Here is a 16,260-nt window from a genome sequence, read left to right as displayed (position 1 = left end):
CCGTCTGATATTGGTTAAACATCGAATGGGAGATGGTTCTATTTATGTAAATGATAAAGGCGCGAATGAGAGCCACAGCAAGATGAACTCACTTTTCGGCTTGGGTGACAAAGTTAAAAAAAATTAAAAAAAGATCAAACTCGTATTTCGGGGCGATTTTCAATATCTCACCTCCCTCCGTCAATTTGCGATCGAGTTAACGGTGACTAACGCCACCTCGGGTCCGTAAATAGCTGCGCCTCGAGCGCGAGCTCTAACACGATTATTACAGCTGCGAGTGATACAGTCAAAGGCCGTTGACAAGCGTCGGCGCGGTTGACCGCCTTTAACGAGACAATTTACGACCCCCGCGCACGCTCCCAGAGATTCACTCCGGCCACTTCCCAAGTCAAGTCCCGTCACGTCTCGTCCCAACATAAATCCATCACGGTTAGCCTCACCGAGATAATCGGTTCAGTTCGTCAACTGTTTGGGAAAACAAAACATGGACGACGAAGCGGTTTGGTATAGAGCGGCTGGACCACCGCGTAGGCCAACACAGAAAATTTGCGTTAACGCGCGTTGAGATTTTGTTGCTGTTGAAATGAGCCCTCAAGCCCCCACTTGGCCCGATTTATTCACACTTCCACCTTCTACGCAGAGCAGCTGTTCATCACCTAATGAAGCCCCCCTGACCCTCCCCAGTAGTCCGGCTTCAGGCGGGGAGCTCTTCAAAGCCTGGACGCCACCCCCCCCCCCCCCCACCACCATCTTTTTAATCTCAACTCTGTTGACTTGGGATATCTCCAAGGAGATTGATAACAGGAGAACCGGAGAGCCTGTTGCTCGTTGGCCTCTCTCGTCTTATTGGCATAATTTTTGAAGGTGATTTTTATATGACACGGGTCTTGCTGCAAAAAAAAAAAAAAAAGGGGGAGGGACTACTGTACTGTGCTGAAACGATATCAATGATATCATCAATCATGCTATAGGAGATGACAAAAAATGTCTTTTAAGCCCTAATATTAAAAAAAAAAAAACTCTAACCTCACTTTCGTCCATATCTCGTCCAAATGGCACATTTGGCAGCAAATTCAACTCAACAGACACAGCAACTGACATTTTGCCCCCCCCACCCCTCCCGCACATCACATTATTTTGTTTTCTCATTGATTAGACGAGTTGAATGGTTTGCATCGGTCTGCCCTCTGCCAGATGTGCCATTATTATGATTATTTTTTTTAAAATTACGACTGGATTAATCTGCCTGGAGTCAACGTTAGCCATCAAACCCTGACCACGTGATTGCTGCTAAGCTGGTTTTGGTGGCGCAAATTGTCCAGACTGAGCTTGAGCCTCTCGCTCCTTTAATTAGAACGCGCTTGTTTTCGAAGTCAACATAACACTCTGCTACCACGACCACCACTTGGCGTCTTTGATAAACAGCTGATGTGGCATCCAATATTCAAACTGCGGGCACACGTGATTCCACTAACTACTTAACGGGCTATATTTGGCAAGTCCCCCCCCCACCCCACCCCCCACACTTTAATGAGGTTGAAAGTGGGGGTCGCTAATTCCTGGTTGCATGCGCCTGGAGTGGCCCGTGTCTTTGCAGTGCGCAAGGTCACAGAGATCTATGCGGGTCCCCCCTCCTGACAGTAATTACATATAGCCTACGGAGAGAGGCCAACACCGGGGGAAAACCGGGGGGGTTGGAATGGAGCGATAGCTCTTTGAAGGGGAGATAATGTGTGTGGGGAGGAAAGTGAGACAATGCCAGATAAATGAGTACATTAACAGATAAAGCGCCTTCCAATGAACTGAGGATTAAGGATCACAATCCCTTCAAGCTTGCCGGCGATTTGGCGAAGAGAGAAAAAAAAAAAAAGAAAATGCTCTAAACGTGAAATTAATCATTTATCAAGTGTGTGTAAAGATAGACATGCATGAAGAAAGCTGTACTTGTGAGTTATTAAAGGGGAATAATTAAAATGAGAAAAAAGGGAATGGAGAGCAAAGGGGAGGTTCAAGAGCAGAGTTGGCAAAGGGGATAAAACGATAATTTTCTTAATGTTTTCTCCCGGACGTTTGACAATCGCGAGGAAGATGAAAGCGCCACGGTTATTTGGTGGGTCTGCGCATGTCCACTCCGGTGCAAAAAAAAAAAAAACAGCTGTGAGCTGTCAGTTTTTCTTGATCACGTCTGCACAATGTTCAATACGGTGTACACTCATGCAAATTGTAGATCAGCAGCCTATCCTAGATTTTTCTTCTTCCTTTTATTACATGTCTATCATGAGGAGACCAACAAAAAAAAAAAGCCTCAATGGTGGCCATTTTGGTTTGGAGCATCCATTTAGTTTCAGTAGCACCCTCTCGAATTATTATTAAAATCTACCCCCCACCCAAAAAAAGCTTTTTTTCTTAGCAACAAAGAATTTGGTAGACATGTCTATCATGAATAGACCCACCAAAAAAAGTCTCAAGGGTGGCCATTTTGGTTTGGAGCATCCATTTAGTTTCAGTAGAACCCTCTCGAATTATTATTAAAATCTACCCCCCACCCAAAAAAGCTTTTTTTCTTAGCAACAAGGAATTTGGTAGACATGTCTATCATAAATAGACCCACCAAAAAAAGTCTCAGTCAGACATTGACAACTGAATTTTCATCGCAGCTTGTGTGTGGATCAATGGTGGCAAACTTTGACGACACAAAAACAAGAACATCTCAAATCTAAACTCGTCCGTGTCACTGTGCCACAACGTAATTTATACTGCGCAGCGCTCGGTCGGCTGCTGTGATTCGACAACACCACTTTGATGTGCACTTCAAGGGCCCGCTATGACTTGATGCCGCTTTGAGCTCGCGTCAGCAAGAATGAAAGCGATCGAGAGAGGAGGGGAAGGGACGGCAGGATGAAGGGTGGAGGTTAGAGGGTCGGGGATTCAGTTCGCCGATGGGGACAACGCCATCAGACAAAATCTCTCAGGGGGAGTCCGTCTTTGAAGGACCCCTGGAAACAGGCAAAATGGCGGCTTCCAACCAAAATGGCCGACCTGTCGTGTCTTTTTGAACATAGCATCTGGTGACTTTTTTTACTACTCATCGTGGCAAACATGTCAAATTTCGATTCCAAACCATTTCAAGAGAAGACCGATAAAATACCGCCATATTTCAAGCGTGCTCTGGCGGGCCCTAATTAGTAAAACACATTTAAAATGCTGCACACCGTGTTTGATATTTGCGTGATGCGCAGCATGTCGCATTCATATTAAATTCTTATGCCCCGTGGCAAGTAGCGCTAAGGGCATCAGCCCCTCACTTCATTTGAAGTGCCAAGGTAGCGCACGTGGGCCTGATTTTGATCGGCTGTGTTAACACCTGCGGGTGGGAAGGAAGGAGGGGGGGCGAACGGGGGGATTTGGCTAGCTGTGTTAGCCGGAGGCATAACTGGGGCTTTTCAAGCTCCTCGCCTGGGCCTAAAGCGAGATGATGAAAAGATGATCAGTTGCGTGTTTGCGTTTAGAAGCGATTGGGTTATTAAAAGTGAGCAAGCGCCGCTCACCCCTGAGATTGACTCTAAGGAGAGCGTGACGGAAGGAACGTTTACAAACGTCAACGGACCTCCTTTGGGTCGGGAGCTTCTCCAGAAATGGCGTGTGCATTTATTCACGTGAAAAAAAACATACATCAGCCGGTGTTGGATGTGCATCCGAGTGGGAACAGCAGGGATTGTTGGTTCCCCCGGTCTCAAGTGACAGGAGGGAGGAGGGCGTGGGGGGGGGGGGGGGGATTCCCTTCATTGCATCGTGCTAACCAACAAGCGGCATGTCTAAGGTTGTGGGAAATTGCGGTTGGCCTGGTGTGTAACGGCGAATAAACGGGAGGAGGAGGAGATGCTATTGAAATTCATAGTCAATAAAAAAAGGGGCGTGTCCCAATTACCTGTCTCTACATCCTGGGCGTACAAATGCAGCATGTCGGTGACCTCCGTGACGTAGACCGGCTTGTATTTAGCCACGCGCTCCTTCTCCTCAGACACGTGCACAACATCCTCTTTGGGCTTCTCCTCGTAGTTGGCCCACACCTACAACACACACACACACACACACAAACAAATATGAGATATTCCAAGTCCCACTGCGGGCGTCAGAGTCAAGAAATGAATAATGAAACGATGAAGGGGAATAGATTCCTCATCGTGTCGTATTAAGACGGCGTATAATGAATCAATTAATCGTTTCAGCGATTCCGAAGACTTATGACAATTGCGTGGGATCGGAGGAGTCAAAATGGAGTGCATAGCATTCAAAATGGAATCGATGCATGTCTTCGAACATGTTAAAAAATTACACATGGCAAAATGACGTCTTACGATACAACCCCCCCCCCTAACCATATTCATCACGCCCTAAAATGGCTTGCTATACATCAAGTCGTATTTTTAAAAAAATAAAAATACATCGTCCCCGCAAAGAGTGTCAACAGCAGCCGGTGACGGCAACATTGAGAAAGCCGAGAGGAAACACTCTCGCCTTGTCAACGAAAACGACGTCTCACTCGACACACTCGCTAAATTGTCCCGCTCGACGCCTCGCGAAAAAGTGATTTCATGCGCCGCGGCGTGTCATAACGATGTGTTGCGGTGCGGGTGTACCTAATATTGTGGACACGGGAGCGTGAAGCATCGCAAGTAGTTGAACAAACAGAAACAACACTTTGCTGCTGCATTAGTGGAAATACATGAGTGGGCTTAATTTGATGGGGGGGGGGGGGGGGGGGCGCATCAAGGTTTACGTCTCTTTTGGCTTCCCAGGGAGAAAAAGGGAAGGCGGGAGGTTCATTAGGAGGAAGTGCTTTGCCGGCGGCCACGTGTCAAGCCGCAACGGATACGCGAATAACTTTGAACGATATTAAAGTGCGTGTGTTGAGTGTCTTCCAGTCAAGTTGAAAATGTGCTTGGGATTGTTCTGAGCGCATCAAACACTGCGACACACACACACACACACAAACACACACACACCCCGAGGCTGATGACCTTCCGTGAGCAGCCAACCATCCAGTTTGTTCCACTTGAATGCAGGTATGTGACTGCTGCTCTGCAACTGCGGCCAGATGCTGCGGCCAGCCAGCAGCCCAGACAAGGCAACGGCCGAGAGACACACTCGCACACACACAGAGTGACAAAAGCGCCAACAACGGAGGCCCGCTTGGCTTCTCCTTCGCAACTGACATAACAATTTCGATGTCGGGCAGAGTCATTTTGAATGGCCAAATTTTCCGTTTAATCATCTCTCCGCGACGCCCGAGAACGCGCTCATCTCGCACCTCCGACGCCAGACTAACGCTTTTTTTTTCACAACGGGGATGCCATCAAAGCCAACAGATGAACCTGATTATTTAGTTTTATTTGTGCAAAGTGTCAAGTTATTATGACAACCTATAAAGTGAACAAGCACTTTCTTTTTTTTTTCTTTTTTTTCTCACTAACTCATAAAAAGGCCTCCAAAGTGATGAGTCATCCTTAAGTGCGAAAACTGGCGACGGGACCGTGATTTGTCAATACCGTAGCAACATTCGGCGACAGGAACATTTTTGGAAAAAAGTTTTGAGTTTGTTCTAAAGATGCGCCGCGCCCCCCCCCCCCCGAGACGCAAGTCAAAAACAAGCGGATTTGGCAAAACAAGTGCAAATTTTGCCGTTTGATGGTAAAGCGAGGCCGCCGCAGACGGGCGATCTGTGCCCCATAGCGCACCATGCGTAATCTTCCTCCTCTCGTCCAAAATGACGACATGCAGACGGCATGTGAGGAATGGCGCTCTCGCCAGTGTCTATTCATTAGGCGATCGCGCTTTGAGAACAATTGAAATCAATAAGCGCGTGTTATTCATAAGAGTGCCCTTTGTAAATCAATTTAGACCCTATTATATCCCTAATGAATCCTCTGTGGAGAGAATGGCTCATTAATTCACCGGAGGACACTTCTTTTCTTTCGGTCTCTTCCTTGTCCACTCGTTGCCTTTTTCGGAATGATTGGGTTCTATAAAACTACGGCAAAAAGTCAGATCAAATGAATTTTGATTGGTATATAAAGTGGGGAGAGTCGCTCTCTCAAAGCGCCGTTGCTGTTCTGTAGGAATGACAGCAGGGAGCCTGGGGACCAAGTCGAACGGGGATTTTTATATCAGAGCTGGAAAAAGTGTGTCAGGTCAGTTTTTTTGTGGGGCTCGGTTCACAATTTGGAGGTGGGTGGGGGTGTAACCTGACGGAAGTCCATGCATTATGCTAGCAGGATGGACGACGCGACTTTCCAATACAGACGCTTGAGCACCGTGGAACAAGCTAGCCCGACGCGACCAGGCAGGTACCAATTTGGAACGCAAATTGGTGCGGACTGGAGAGGGAAAGGAACTGGAATGCCAAATGCCTACTTAGAGCAAGAGTCAAGATTAAGCCGTGATGAAAATTGACCAGATTAGCATGTGGCTCATGATCCGAGGTTATTTTGCACGATTGTATTGTATTGTATTGTATTGTATTGTATTGTATTGTATTGTGTTTATTGGTGATAAGGATCGGGAGACCGTTTATGCGTGCTCGTGTTTGCCGGTAGTACACACTGTGCTGATTGCGCCGTGCAATTTGCTTTCACTTGTAACAATGAGGAGAAGGAGAAGGTCTACCATAGCCTTGGGGGGGGGGCGATGGGGGTCAAAGCAAGGCAAACACTGCGACACAAATGGCCCACTAATCTCCCTGCTGGCGAGGATGAGAATATCGGAATTCACTTCAGGAAGGCTACGCACCACCCGGCTGCGGTTACTTAACAGATAAATGATGCATTAAAGCAGCACAAAGTTTGACGGACGGGCGGGCGACGAGTCGGGTGAAAGGGGGGGCTGGGGGAGAAGCGGCGGCAGAAAAAGACAAGATGCTCCCTCTCGCTGTCATATCACAGTCAGCAGATGTTCTCGTTGTCAAACCCCGGCTCACGCGGCTAATACAAGACCCCCCACCTCCGCCAGGCCGCTCCCCCCGCATCTGAGAATCGGCCGCACAACAAATTGAAGGCTCCGAGACGACCCGCGGCGATCACAACTCGCTACACTTTCCAAATTGACACAAATTGATCCACTTTGGCGCGTTGTCGGGCTTTTGGGAGTGCGAGCGGCTATTCTTAGCGGCACCTGGCTGCCGGAATGTGCGGGTGCGCCAAAAGAGGGCATGGCGTTGCCATGGAAACAGGACATGTTGCCGCATATGTAATTGGGGCAACGGGCCCGCACAAACTTAACAGCGGCGACGCCGTCCTCAAGGGCGCCGCACAAAAAACACGATTGGGATACAAAACGGGGCTTTTTACGGCTTCGTTTGGGGATTTTTGGAAAAGTGTCTTTCTTCGGGTTATCTGTCATCGTCCCTCAGGATTCCAGACTGAAAATGTTGCTTGTTCAGGATGTTTTTTTTTCATGCGTTTCCGTCCCGCGATATCGGACAGCTCACGCGATTTCTATCGATTTCCGAATTCGCGCATTAAAATTTAACTGATATAAAGGATCATCTTGTTTTACATTTGGATGGCATGCTGCACTTCAATTTTCTTGCTTTGCTATTTCTGCAAACGTGCGCGGGAAAAAAAAAAAAAGAATTTGTTCTCGATTCCCACTCCCGTTTGTTCAGCTTGATTCTTCCGGTGAGCCACCAGATGACGTCTTTTTTTGTCTCACCGTGTCTGCCCTTAACAAACAGATGCCAAGCGGAATGCGATTTGGTCCTGAAGCAAACACGCCCAGCCGGAGAAGTACGATCCACGAGCCGCGAGCCCTCTCTCGGATTTGAGTGATTAAGAAAAGAGGACGAGCTCGACACACCACGATGTGTAAGTATGCAATTTAAGGGCCATAAATCAACTTTTTAATTAACAGGGCACTCTTGTTCCCAGGTTGATGTGGTGTTGCCATGACAACCACCTTTTTCCCAGGGTGCCGTTATCTTGAGGTTAATGCCGATATGGCGGCGGCGAGGAAAGTGGATGGGCAACATGACGCCGGCCGCGGCTGGAATTGATACTGCACATCAGATGTTCCGAAAGTTTTAGCACGGCCACTCAGCCAACCAATAATTTATTTATTTTTTTAAAGCCAAAATGCTGTTGGGGGGGTCACACAACTCGGATGCCAACTGAAAAGGGGAACAAATTGACATTTCTGAGCTTTTTTTTTTTTTTAAATGCCAGCGTGTTTGATTTGAGAAATGGTCATTTTAAAAAGTGCCCAAAACAAGGAAAAACGAGAACACGGAAGACTAGGAGAAAAAAAACAACAAAAAAAAAAAAGCAGGATTTTTGAAATTGCAGAGATGATGAGGGTCAGTTTATGTAACGGTCGCTTCCCGAGTCACGAGTGAGGGCGAGAAGAAGAGACTCTGTAAAATGCCCACACACACACATGCACACACACACACACACAAAGTGTTCTCTTTCTGGAGAGACTGTTATTTAGCAATCCATCCAGCCCAAGAGCCCGAACAAAAAAGAAGAGTGACCTAAATATGAAGGGACATTTGAGTGCGGAAAAGAAAGTCTCTCCGGCATAAATTTTCTCTGGGAACTGTTGCTTGAAGTTTTGCGACGACGTTGACACATTAGGCGGTCGCCTTTCAGGTTTCCTATCGATCCCCCCCACCCTTATTGCTCTGTAAGGTTGACAAGCGCTCAAACAAGTACAGTACTCATGCATTTTACATGATGCATATAACGAGGTCGCCGCATGATGATCCGTGTGGTTTTGGTTTCGTGGGCGCAAGCGGTTAAAAAAAAAAAATCATGCTGATTAATACTCTGTGGGCGTCTTTTGATTAGGGTTTAATTCACTTGAGCAACTAGACAGTTAAAAAAAAAAAAAGTAAGCCAAGAGAAGTCAACTTCCGGAGTCGCGCTACCATTTCATCGTTTATGCCGAGCCGTCAAACTTGTGACACGGTCGGAAGCATTTTTTTTTTCGTGGATTATTAAAACTTTGCAGTGTTTCTAATGATGGGTTGCCAACTGATTTGAAAACCCTCCCAAATGGGCGACGACACTTTAAACAGCTCCACGAGGCAGCAGGCCAATTGATGGGGGGGGGGGGGGTTCAAGGCTCAATGCAAGTTCAATGGTGGGGAGACGGAGCAATTTCAAGAGGGGCCCCCTTAATGAATCGACGCACTTTGCATTCACCTCGCATAGGAGGAGCATCTGAGGTGGATGGCGAGAATGATAAATAGGACGGCGGGGGAGAGTGAAACGGGAAATTTGGGAGTCGGACTGGAGGCAAGATGGTGTGGAGTCGCGGCGAAAACGATTACCGTGGAAGAGAAGAAAAGGCAGAGAGAGAGAGAGGAAAAAAAGAGGTGCATTGTGGGAAAATGGGGACGATCGACTGTAATAAAGACGAGTGATGAGGTGCGAGCGTGCCTCCGCTGCCCCCGAAGAAGCTACCTGGGAAGCGGACGATGAGCCACTTTGCATTCCAACAAGGTCCACGACTAATGAGCTCAATAAAAAGGTCGAGGTTTGAGGATGATCGCCAGCCTTGGGAGCATTTTAAAAGCCGTGCCCTCCAGAAAATGAACATTCTATTGGGATGAGAAAGGCAAAGGAGCGTGTGCGCCCCCCCACGCCACTTGCACACAGGGAAAACAGCTTTAACAATAACTGCTAGCAGGCACACTAAAAAAAAAAAAAAAAAAACCGTCAAAGTCTGTAAATGTCCAACTTGCCTGGAGAACAAACCCGCTCCTCAAATCGCTCTCTTTCTCCGCCGCGTTGAAACAAGAAACGATTCGAGACGACAACAAACAACAACAACGTGCGTTTCTCAGCCGGAACGCATCGTACTCTTAAGCACCCGTTTTCACCTCAGTCATTCGTCTGCCTTTCCCAGTGAAGGGGGGGGGGGGGGGCGGGTTATAAGGGCCTGAGGCATTTCCGCACTAATGAAGCATCGGCGGCCGCAAATCTGCCTCTGAGGACCTCCGCCGGGAAGCCGTCGCAAGAGGCCAAGGACGCAGCCGTGATGCATCTCATGCAAAGAAAGATCGCGAGGATCCCAAGGAGCGTGTGGAGTGTTGGGGGGAAACAAGGCGCCTGCCGTGTGTCCCCCGGGAACGCTTCTCTTCTGCAACTTGTGCGCATGCATAATTGAGAAGCTGCTGCCTCACCCCCCTGTGAGCCTCCCTGCAGGTTATACTCCCCCCCACCCCCTTGATCACGGCGACCGCTCCCGGACGGCGCGTGGCAGGTGATTGACACGAGGCAGGCTAACAACGGAGAGCCAAACACACTTGCTGACGTGAGCGAGAAAAAAAAGGAGAAATATGTGGGGAAGAAGCAACGGCGAGGGTACACACACATCACTGCTTCCCGCTGATCTGCTTCTCTGTCTTCCTGTCAACGCCCGAGGCGCCGGGGGGTCCGCCGTGCCGTCTACACGGGAGTGCCCCCCCACCCCCACCCCCACCACCACCACCACACCCCCGAGAGAGCATCCGCACATGCTCCGAGTAGCTTTGAGTAAGCAGGAAAGAGACAGCTCGAGTGGTGTGTGTGTGTGCGCACTGAAATTCTGATTATGTAATCCATATGAAAAAGCCCCCCATCAGCTTTTTGCTTTATGTGTGGTCAGTGGCTCATTTTGTCAAGACGCACGCACACACACACACAAAAAAAAAAAAAAAGACATTGCGGAGCAGTCAATAAGCGCACTGCCAACATGCAAAGCCACAATGCCGACCGCACGCCGCCATTTTCAGAGTCTCGTTGCGTCTTTTTCCGGCAAGGTCTAACACCCCCGCTCATTGTGACCACCCCTGCGGGCAACGACGTCCCCTTCCTGCAATCCCGCCGTCCTCGTGCTCGGCCCCCCCCTGCAAAAAGCCCCAAACCGCCGCCTGCCTGAAACCGCCATCGTGTGAGGTCAAACATTCACGGAGCGAATGTGTTACCATTCCAAGCGTTAAGGACGACTTGGGCGTGTTTGATAGCATAAGCCTACGTCCCCGCCCCCCACCCCCTCCATCATAAAAACACCTCTCAATTTTTATGTTGCGAGGTTGGTGCTGAATTTTCAAACATTTCCACAATTTCACTGCATGCCTCGGGCCCTAATGATCTCATCTCCGCGGGCCTTACCAAGAACATAGCTACAGCAACTCCGATGAAATTTGTGCGTGACTAACCGGAGAATGCCAGAGCGTTTTTATTCTTTTCACTGAAAGAAAGAAAGAAAGAAAGAAAAATATAGTCAGTCGGTCGGGACAGAGGAAAAAGCATTTCTGTGGCTCCGGGGCGTAAAGAAGCAGCGTGCGTGGTATTAATAGAAAAGAGAACAAGCAAACAAGGCGACTTGTATGAGATTCTCCATGGATGGTTTATCTTCAGCGTGGCACGAACACAAAGCCAATCATTGTCGAACGAGTCCAGGTAAAAGACCAAGCGAAGCACAACCCCCCCCCCCCACACACACCTTGAGCGAGAGATACTGTAATGCGGTGGGTCTAAACCGAAAACAAAAGGAACGCGCAAGCCTATTAGGTCCAGCCAAAGGCCCCAATTATCTGGATTCCGGCTAAAGCAGGTGTGATGCTAGCTATCGCTTTTGGCAGTGTGACAATTTAGAAAGCGAGTTTTGCGTCCTCGATGTTGACCGTACGGAGGCCAGAAAACTTGAGGTTGGATTTTGAAGCCTTAAATGACGTCTTTCACGTCGCGGCATTCAGTTGAAAGGGCGTGTCATCAAACTCAACGTCAAAACGAGGCTGCTTCAAGTGCTTTGACAGCGAGCGCTGACCGATGGCTCAAGGTTTAGGATTCCTTAAGAGTTGAAAGAAGATGCACCGTTGACCACAGTGCCAGAGGAGCCTCCCCGTGGGATCCAAACGGCGAAAGGGGCGCAAAAGGGGCACGGCGCCAAGCATTGATCCAGTTCATAGGAATGGATTCAAAGATGATGAGTCGGACGGGGGGGGAGAGGAATAAAAAGTCGGCATATGGATGAGAGAACGTTGACGAGATGAAAAGAACCAGCGTGGAGCTCGGAGAGGAAGACGAGGGGGGGGCGGGGGGCATCGTGATGAAAAGACGGAGCGTCCCGTTAACGGGAAACATCTTCCACGCGGGCTCGCCATCCCCTCCCTTCGGCTCTCCGCGCTCTTCCAAGTCCTCCGTCGGCCCGATGGAGTGGGGGTTAATCTCCTTCAAGTTTGGCTAATTACAGCAGGAAAAAAGCCCTTGCTCAACAGAAAGTGCATTCAGGTTATTATTGAGTGGGGTGGAGGGGCGAGGGGGGGCTCCCCCTTTTGTTGATTCACCTACTCATAATTAGGACACTCCAATTACCAGCCCCGTTTCCTTCCTCTGGCTTGCTTTGCTTTTAATAGATTGGCTTTGCTTTCAAGACAACAGACGCCGCGATATTGACGCAACAAAAACCGGATCAAGTAGCTTTACGACATGGGAGAGCCGAGGTTAAAATTGTCATATAAAAAATAATAATAATAAAATAAAAGCGTGTCGGCGAGAGTAAAAAAAGAAATTCACGTTACTAACCAATTGAACGTGTTAGCTTGAAAATAGCTTCACGGCACCCTGGAACGGTCTCTCAAGTGGTACCGTGTCGCATTTTGTTGCCTCAAATTTGATTTTTTTTTTTTTGTGGAGACAATGATGAGGCACTGCTGACTATTGCATACAATTCAGCCGACTGTTCTTACTGCCGTTTGCATTCACACGCGCATAACTGCGTATTTAGCGTATAAACGGATACCGCATTGCCACGGCTTAATCAATTCTATTATGAAGTCTCGACCACAAACTCGACTTCAAGCTCGCGTTGGCGGTGAAGCGCTCGCTGTGCTTCCGGCTTTGTAAGGGACGACTATCCCAAGTCCAATTTTGAGCTGACACTCGACAAATTCAAAGATGCTGAGGTCTCCTCTTCGGAAGGCTTCATTTGAAGCGCAATCACTTTGTCCCGCCGGTCTCATTGGAGTAAAATCTCATCAACTCAACCAAACTAAGCAGTTTTGGGTTCCGGATGCACCCGCAGCGAGTCGCACCCCGACCGCCCCCTTGTCGGCGTCGTGCTAATTCACCCCCCCGCTGGACAAGTTTTCACTCGTGCATCTGCCTCCACGTTTCATTACGACAACCTAGTTTTCTCATAGGCGGGAGCCAGGCACAGCACGTCCTCCGTTACCACCGCCGGAGGGACGCAACTCGCAACTGAAGAGCCAAAAGCGATAAAGCGGAAGGGAGACAGGAAGCCATGCGAACTTGCTACACTCAAGACAAAGACCAGCATTGACTTCAAACAAGGGGCAGGGGGGTGGGGGGTGGAAAAAGCAAATATATCAGCTTTCCTCCCCCACCACCCACTCTTGGAGGTCTCCACGGGTTAATTAGAGCACACAGAGTCTCAGCTGCCTGCAAGTTGCAAACGATGCACTAACACAACCCACCGCCGCGCACAAAACAAACAAACTCAGGCCAGGGCCCGGGCTGTGCGACATCAAACAAGATCAGCGTCTGTCTGGCTCGCCGCTCTCAGGTTAGCTCAAGTCACAAAGCTGGCGGTGAAAGTCAATCCGGCTCAACTTGGACGAGGCAGAGGGCGCTCGGGTGTTGTCATCGGAGGTGTCGCCGGCGAGCCTTCCCGCGGCGGCGAGATTAAAGGTGGCATCGTCTGTATCTGGCAGGAATGCGCTTCCTTTTTTTTTTCTTCCCCTCTCCTCCATTTGGAGGCGACTGAGCAAAAGTTCAACGGGGAGAAAGCCAAGTCCAGAGGAGACTGCAACCAGGTTCTTATTAATTAGGACAAACTCGCCATTGCTAAGAGAAATCTCAACATTTTTGAACCAACCAAAATAGCATCCATACAAGAGGAAAACAAAGACTGCAAAACAAATGATTAACATTCCGTTGCCATGTCCGACGTCAAACACGATGCTTGTTCTGGAGATATATTATCCAATTTTAGGGACAAAAAAAAAACAAGGACGAACGGTGCGTCTGAAGGTTGCATCCAAAATATTAGCGTGACGCAAGGACATAAGGCAAAACAAAGACGCTGACAATGACACGAAGGAGCGACACCGTAGAAGCGCGTCGCGACTCAGATGCGTCTTTCAGAAATCAGTCTTGGCTGTTAAACTACACACTTTGGTCGCAGCTTCCAGTTACCCGCACCGGAATCCCACCTGGCTCATTAAAAATCCTCGACACGGCGTTGGCGTTTAATGTTGGCGCTCAATTCGCGTCTATTGTCCAGCAGTGAGTGCGCACGTATTACATCTCATTGGACCCGACAAGGACGTACCCCCCCCCCCACCCCTCCGTGTTGAAAATGTTGCCATAAAAGTGAACTATCAACACAAAAGTGTACTTTTGTTTTGTGTACCCACCTGGCTCATTAAAAATCCTCGACACGGCGTTGGCGTTTAATGTTGGCGCTCAATTCGCGTCTATTGTCCAGCAGTGAGTGCGCACGTATTACGTCTCATTGGACCCGACAAGGACGTACCCCCCCCCGTGTTGAAAATGTTGCCATAAAAGTGAACTATCAACACAAAAGTGTACTTTTCAGCTCCCGTGCGTTTTTCCAAGCTCAACTAATTCATTACTACCAATCGACCCACCCGCGTAAAATTAACGGCGCCTTCCTTTAATGACACTCGTGTTTGAAATAAAAGGGGTACACCCACCTTCTCCTTCCTCTGCCGGCACCCCTCCTCGGCCGACACCAGCGTTTTGTAGTAGTTGCTTCGCTCGGCCGTGAAGTGGACCTTGGACAGGGCGTTCTCCACCAGCGCCACCGAGAGGTTGACGCCTTCGATGTGCAGCCAGCCGATGAAGTTGCCGGCTTTGTCCATGCTCTCCACTTCCACCTCCACCTGGAAGCCGACAGGAAGGGGGGGGGGGGGTAGACATTGTTAGCGATCTGTAGCGATGATTAGGTTTAACTGTCAGGACAAGGTATGAGGTACAGATGCTATCTCGGAGGCAGTTGTTCTATCCCAAATTTATTTTATTTTTTTTCCCTGGCCGTGCTTTGTCATCACCAAAACGAAGCCTTTGTCTGAAACATCTGCTTTTTATTTGCGGGTCAACCCGTAGCCGGTGGGCAGCATTGAATTATCGTGGGCAGATGTTTATTTTATGTAACGTAATTCCTCTGCAATTAGCCACTTGCAACGCATGGCAAAATTTGTGCCGATTCAGACGTAATTATCTATTAATTTGTTTTCGACCACTCATGGGAAAATGGATGTAAACAGCAACTAAAATAAAAAATATAGATATATATAAAATGTCCTCGGTCAGCGAGAAAGCGAGAGGGCAGGTGCGGCGGCAAGATAGGAGGCCGAATCCTGCGATTAGGAGCGTCGGCGGTTAATGGCGTGGCCACGGGGGAAATCTGCCGACAATTACGTTTGTAAACTGCTCGGTTTCATCTGAGGGTCAAGTCGAAAAAGGATTTTATTTATCGGAAGGCGTCATCTTGAGGCGTCAAACTTGACCATTCCATTCGGAATCTCCGATCCAGGTTGAACCAACTCCAAGAATTGAAAAGCGTACTCAAATCTTTATCTATCTATGAATATGTCTGTGCTCGCCCTCCGCGAGAGACTCTTTAGCACTCTGGGTTGCTGTGGCGGTTACATAACTAGGCCATTAGGACAGAACTCGTCCACGGAGCGCCATTGAATGTCAAACGGGGGAAGCGGTCGAAGGCAAGAAAAGGTTACCAACAAACGGCTGAAGGATGGAGGGGGAGGGGGGAAGGGATACCCAGAGAAAATGACTGGTAGCCTTATTCTATTACCTTCAGCCATGTAGCCTCGCATACGTGACATCAATCAGACATTTTATAAACACGCACAAAAAAAAAAGGTTTCTTTTGAGTTCATCTTGCCTTTTAATAGCCGTAGAAATATAAAAGGGCTTTGACTGGAGCCCAGATGGCTCCCAGTAGAGGCCCCGCCATCGAGCCAAGATGGCTCCCGTCGGAACGCAAATGGGCTTCGGTAATCTCATAAATGCTGGGATTGTGTCGACACGACGGATGAAAATGAGGAGACGGGGAGTGAAAAAAAAAAAAAAGAAAACACACAAAGTTAGAAGCGTCTGCGTGTGTGTGTTTGTGTCTGCACAATCTCGTAGTCATTCCCAGGCACAACAGGGGCCCCCCCAAGGTCATTGTTTAAAACCGCGTCTGATTTAATTCACTTAACTCTTTGGA

General features: G+C 48.6%; 1 protein-coding gene and 1 long non-coding RNA gene across 3 annotated transcripts in view; both read right to left on the bottom strand.

Annotated features, from left to right (window-relative positions):
• The window catches only part of snd1 (staphylococcal nuclease and tudor domain containing 1), an 82,591-nt gene that overhangs the window by 14,108 nt on the left and 52,223 nt on the right, over window positions 1–16,260 (bottom strand). Inside the window, exons 17-19 of one of the 2 annotated variants that reach the window (XM_052055541.1) lie at window positions 14,723–14,911; window positions 3,929–4,070; window positions 1,117–2,996 (exon numbers count right to left, since the gene is read on the bottom strand). In XM_052055541.1, coding sequence (XP_051911501.1) covers window positions 2,929–2,996; window positions 3,929–4,070; window positions 14,723–14,911 — 399 coding nt within the window. In that variant the 3' untranslated portion in view covers window positions 1,117–2,928. Of the gene's footprint in view, window positions 1–1,116; window positions 2,997–3,928; window positions 4,071–14,722; window positions 14,912–16,260 lie in introns of those variants that run through there. The other variant, XM_052055538.1, reaches the window with a different exon arrangement.
• Window positions 13,751–14,261, bottom strand: LOC127593850 (uncharacterized). Its single transcript, XR_007960529.1, has 2 exons — window positions 14,202–14,261; window positions 13,751–14,171 (listed from the first exon to the last, which is right to left on the bottom strand). It is a non-coding gene; the product is annotated as an uncharacterized LOC127593850 (long non-coding RNA).

Source organism: Hippocampus zosterae, chromosome 21 (assembly GCF_025434085.1).
Source record: "Hippocampus zosterae strain Florida chromosome 21, ASM2543408v3, whole genome shotgun sequence".
Taxonomy (NCBI): Eukaryota; Metazoa; Chordata; class Actinopteri; order Syngnathiformes; family Syngnathidae; genus Hippocampus; species Hippocampus zosterae.
Note: the sequence above shows the minus strand (reverse complement) of the source record. Positions and strands in the feature narration are given on the sequence as shown.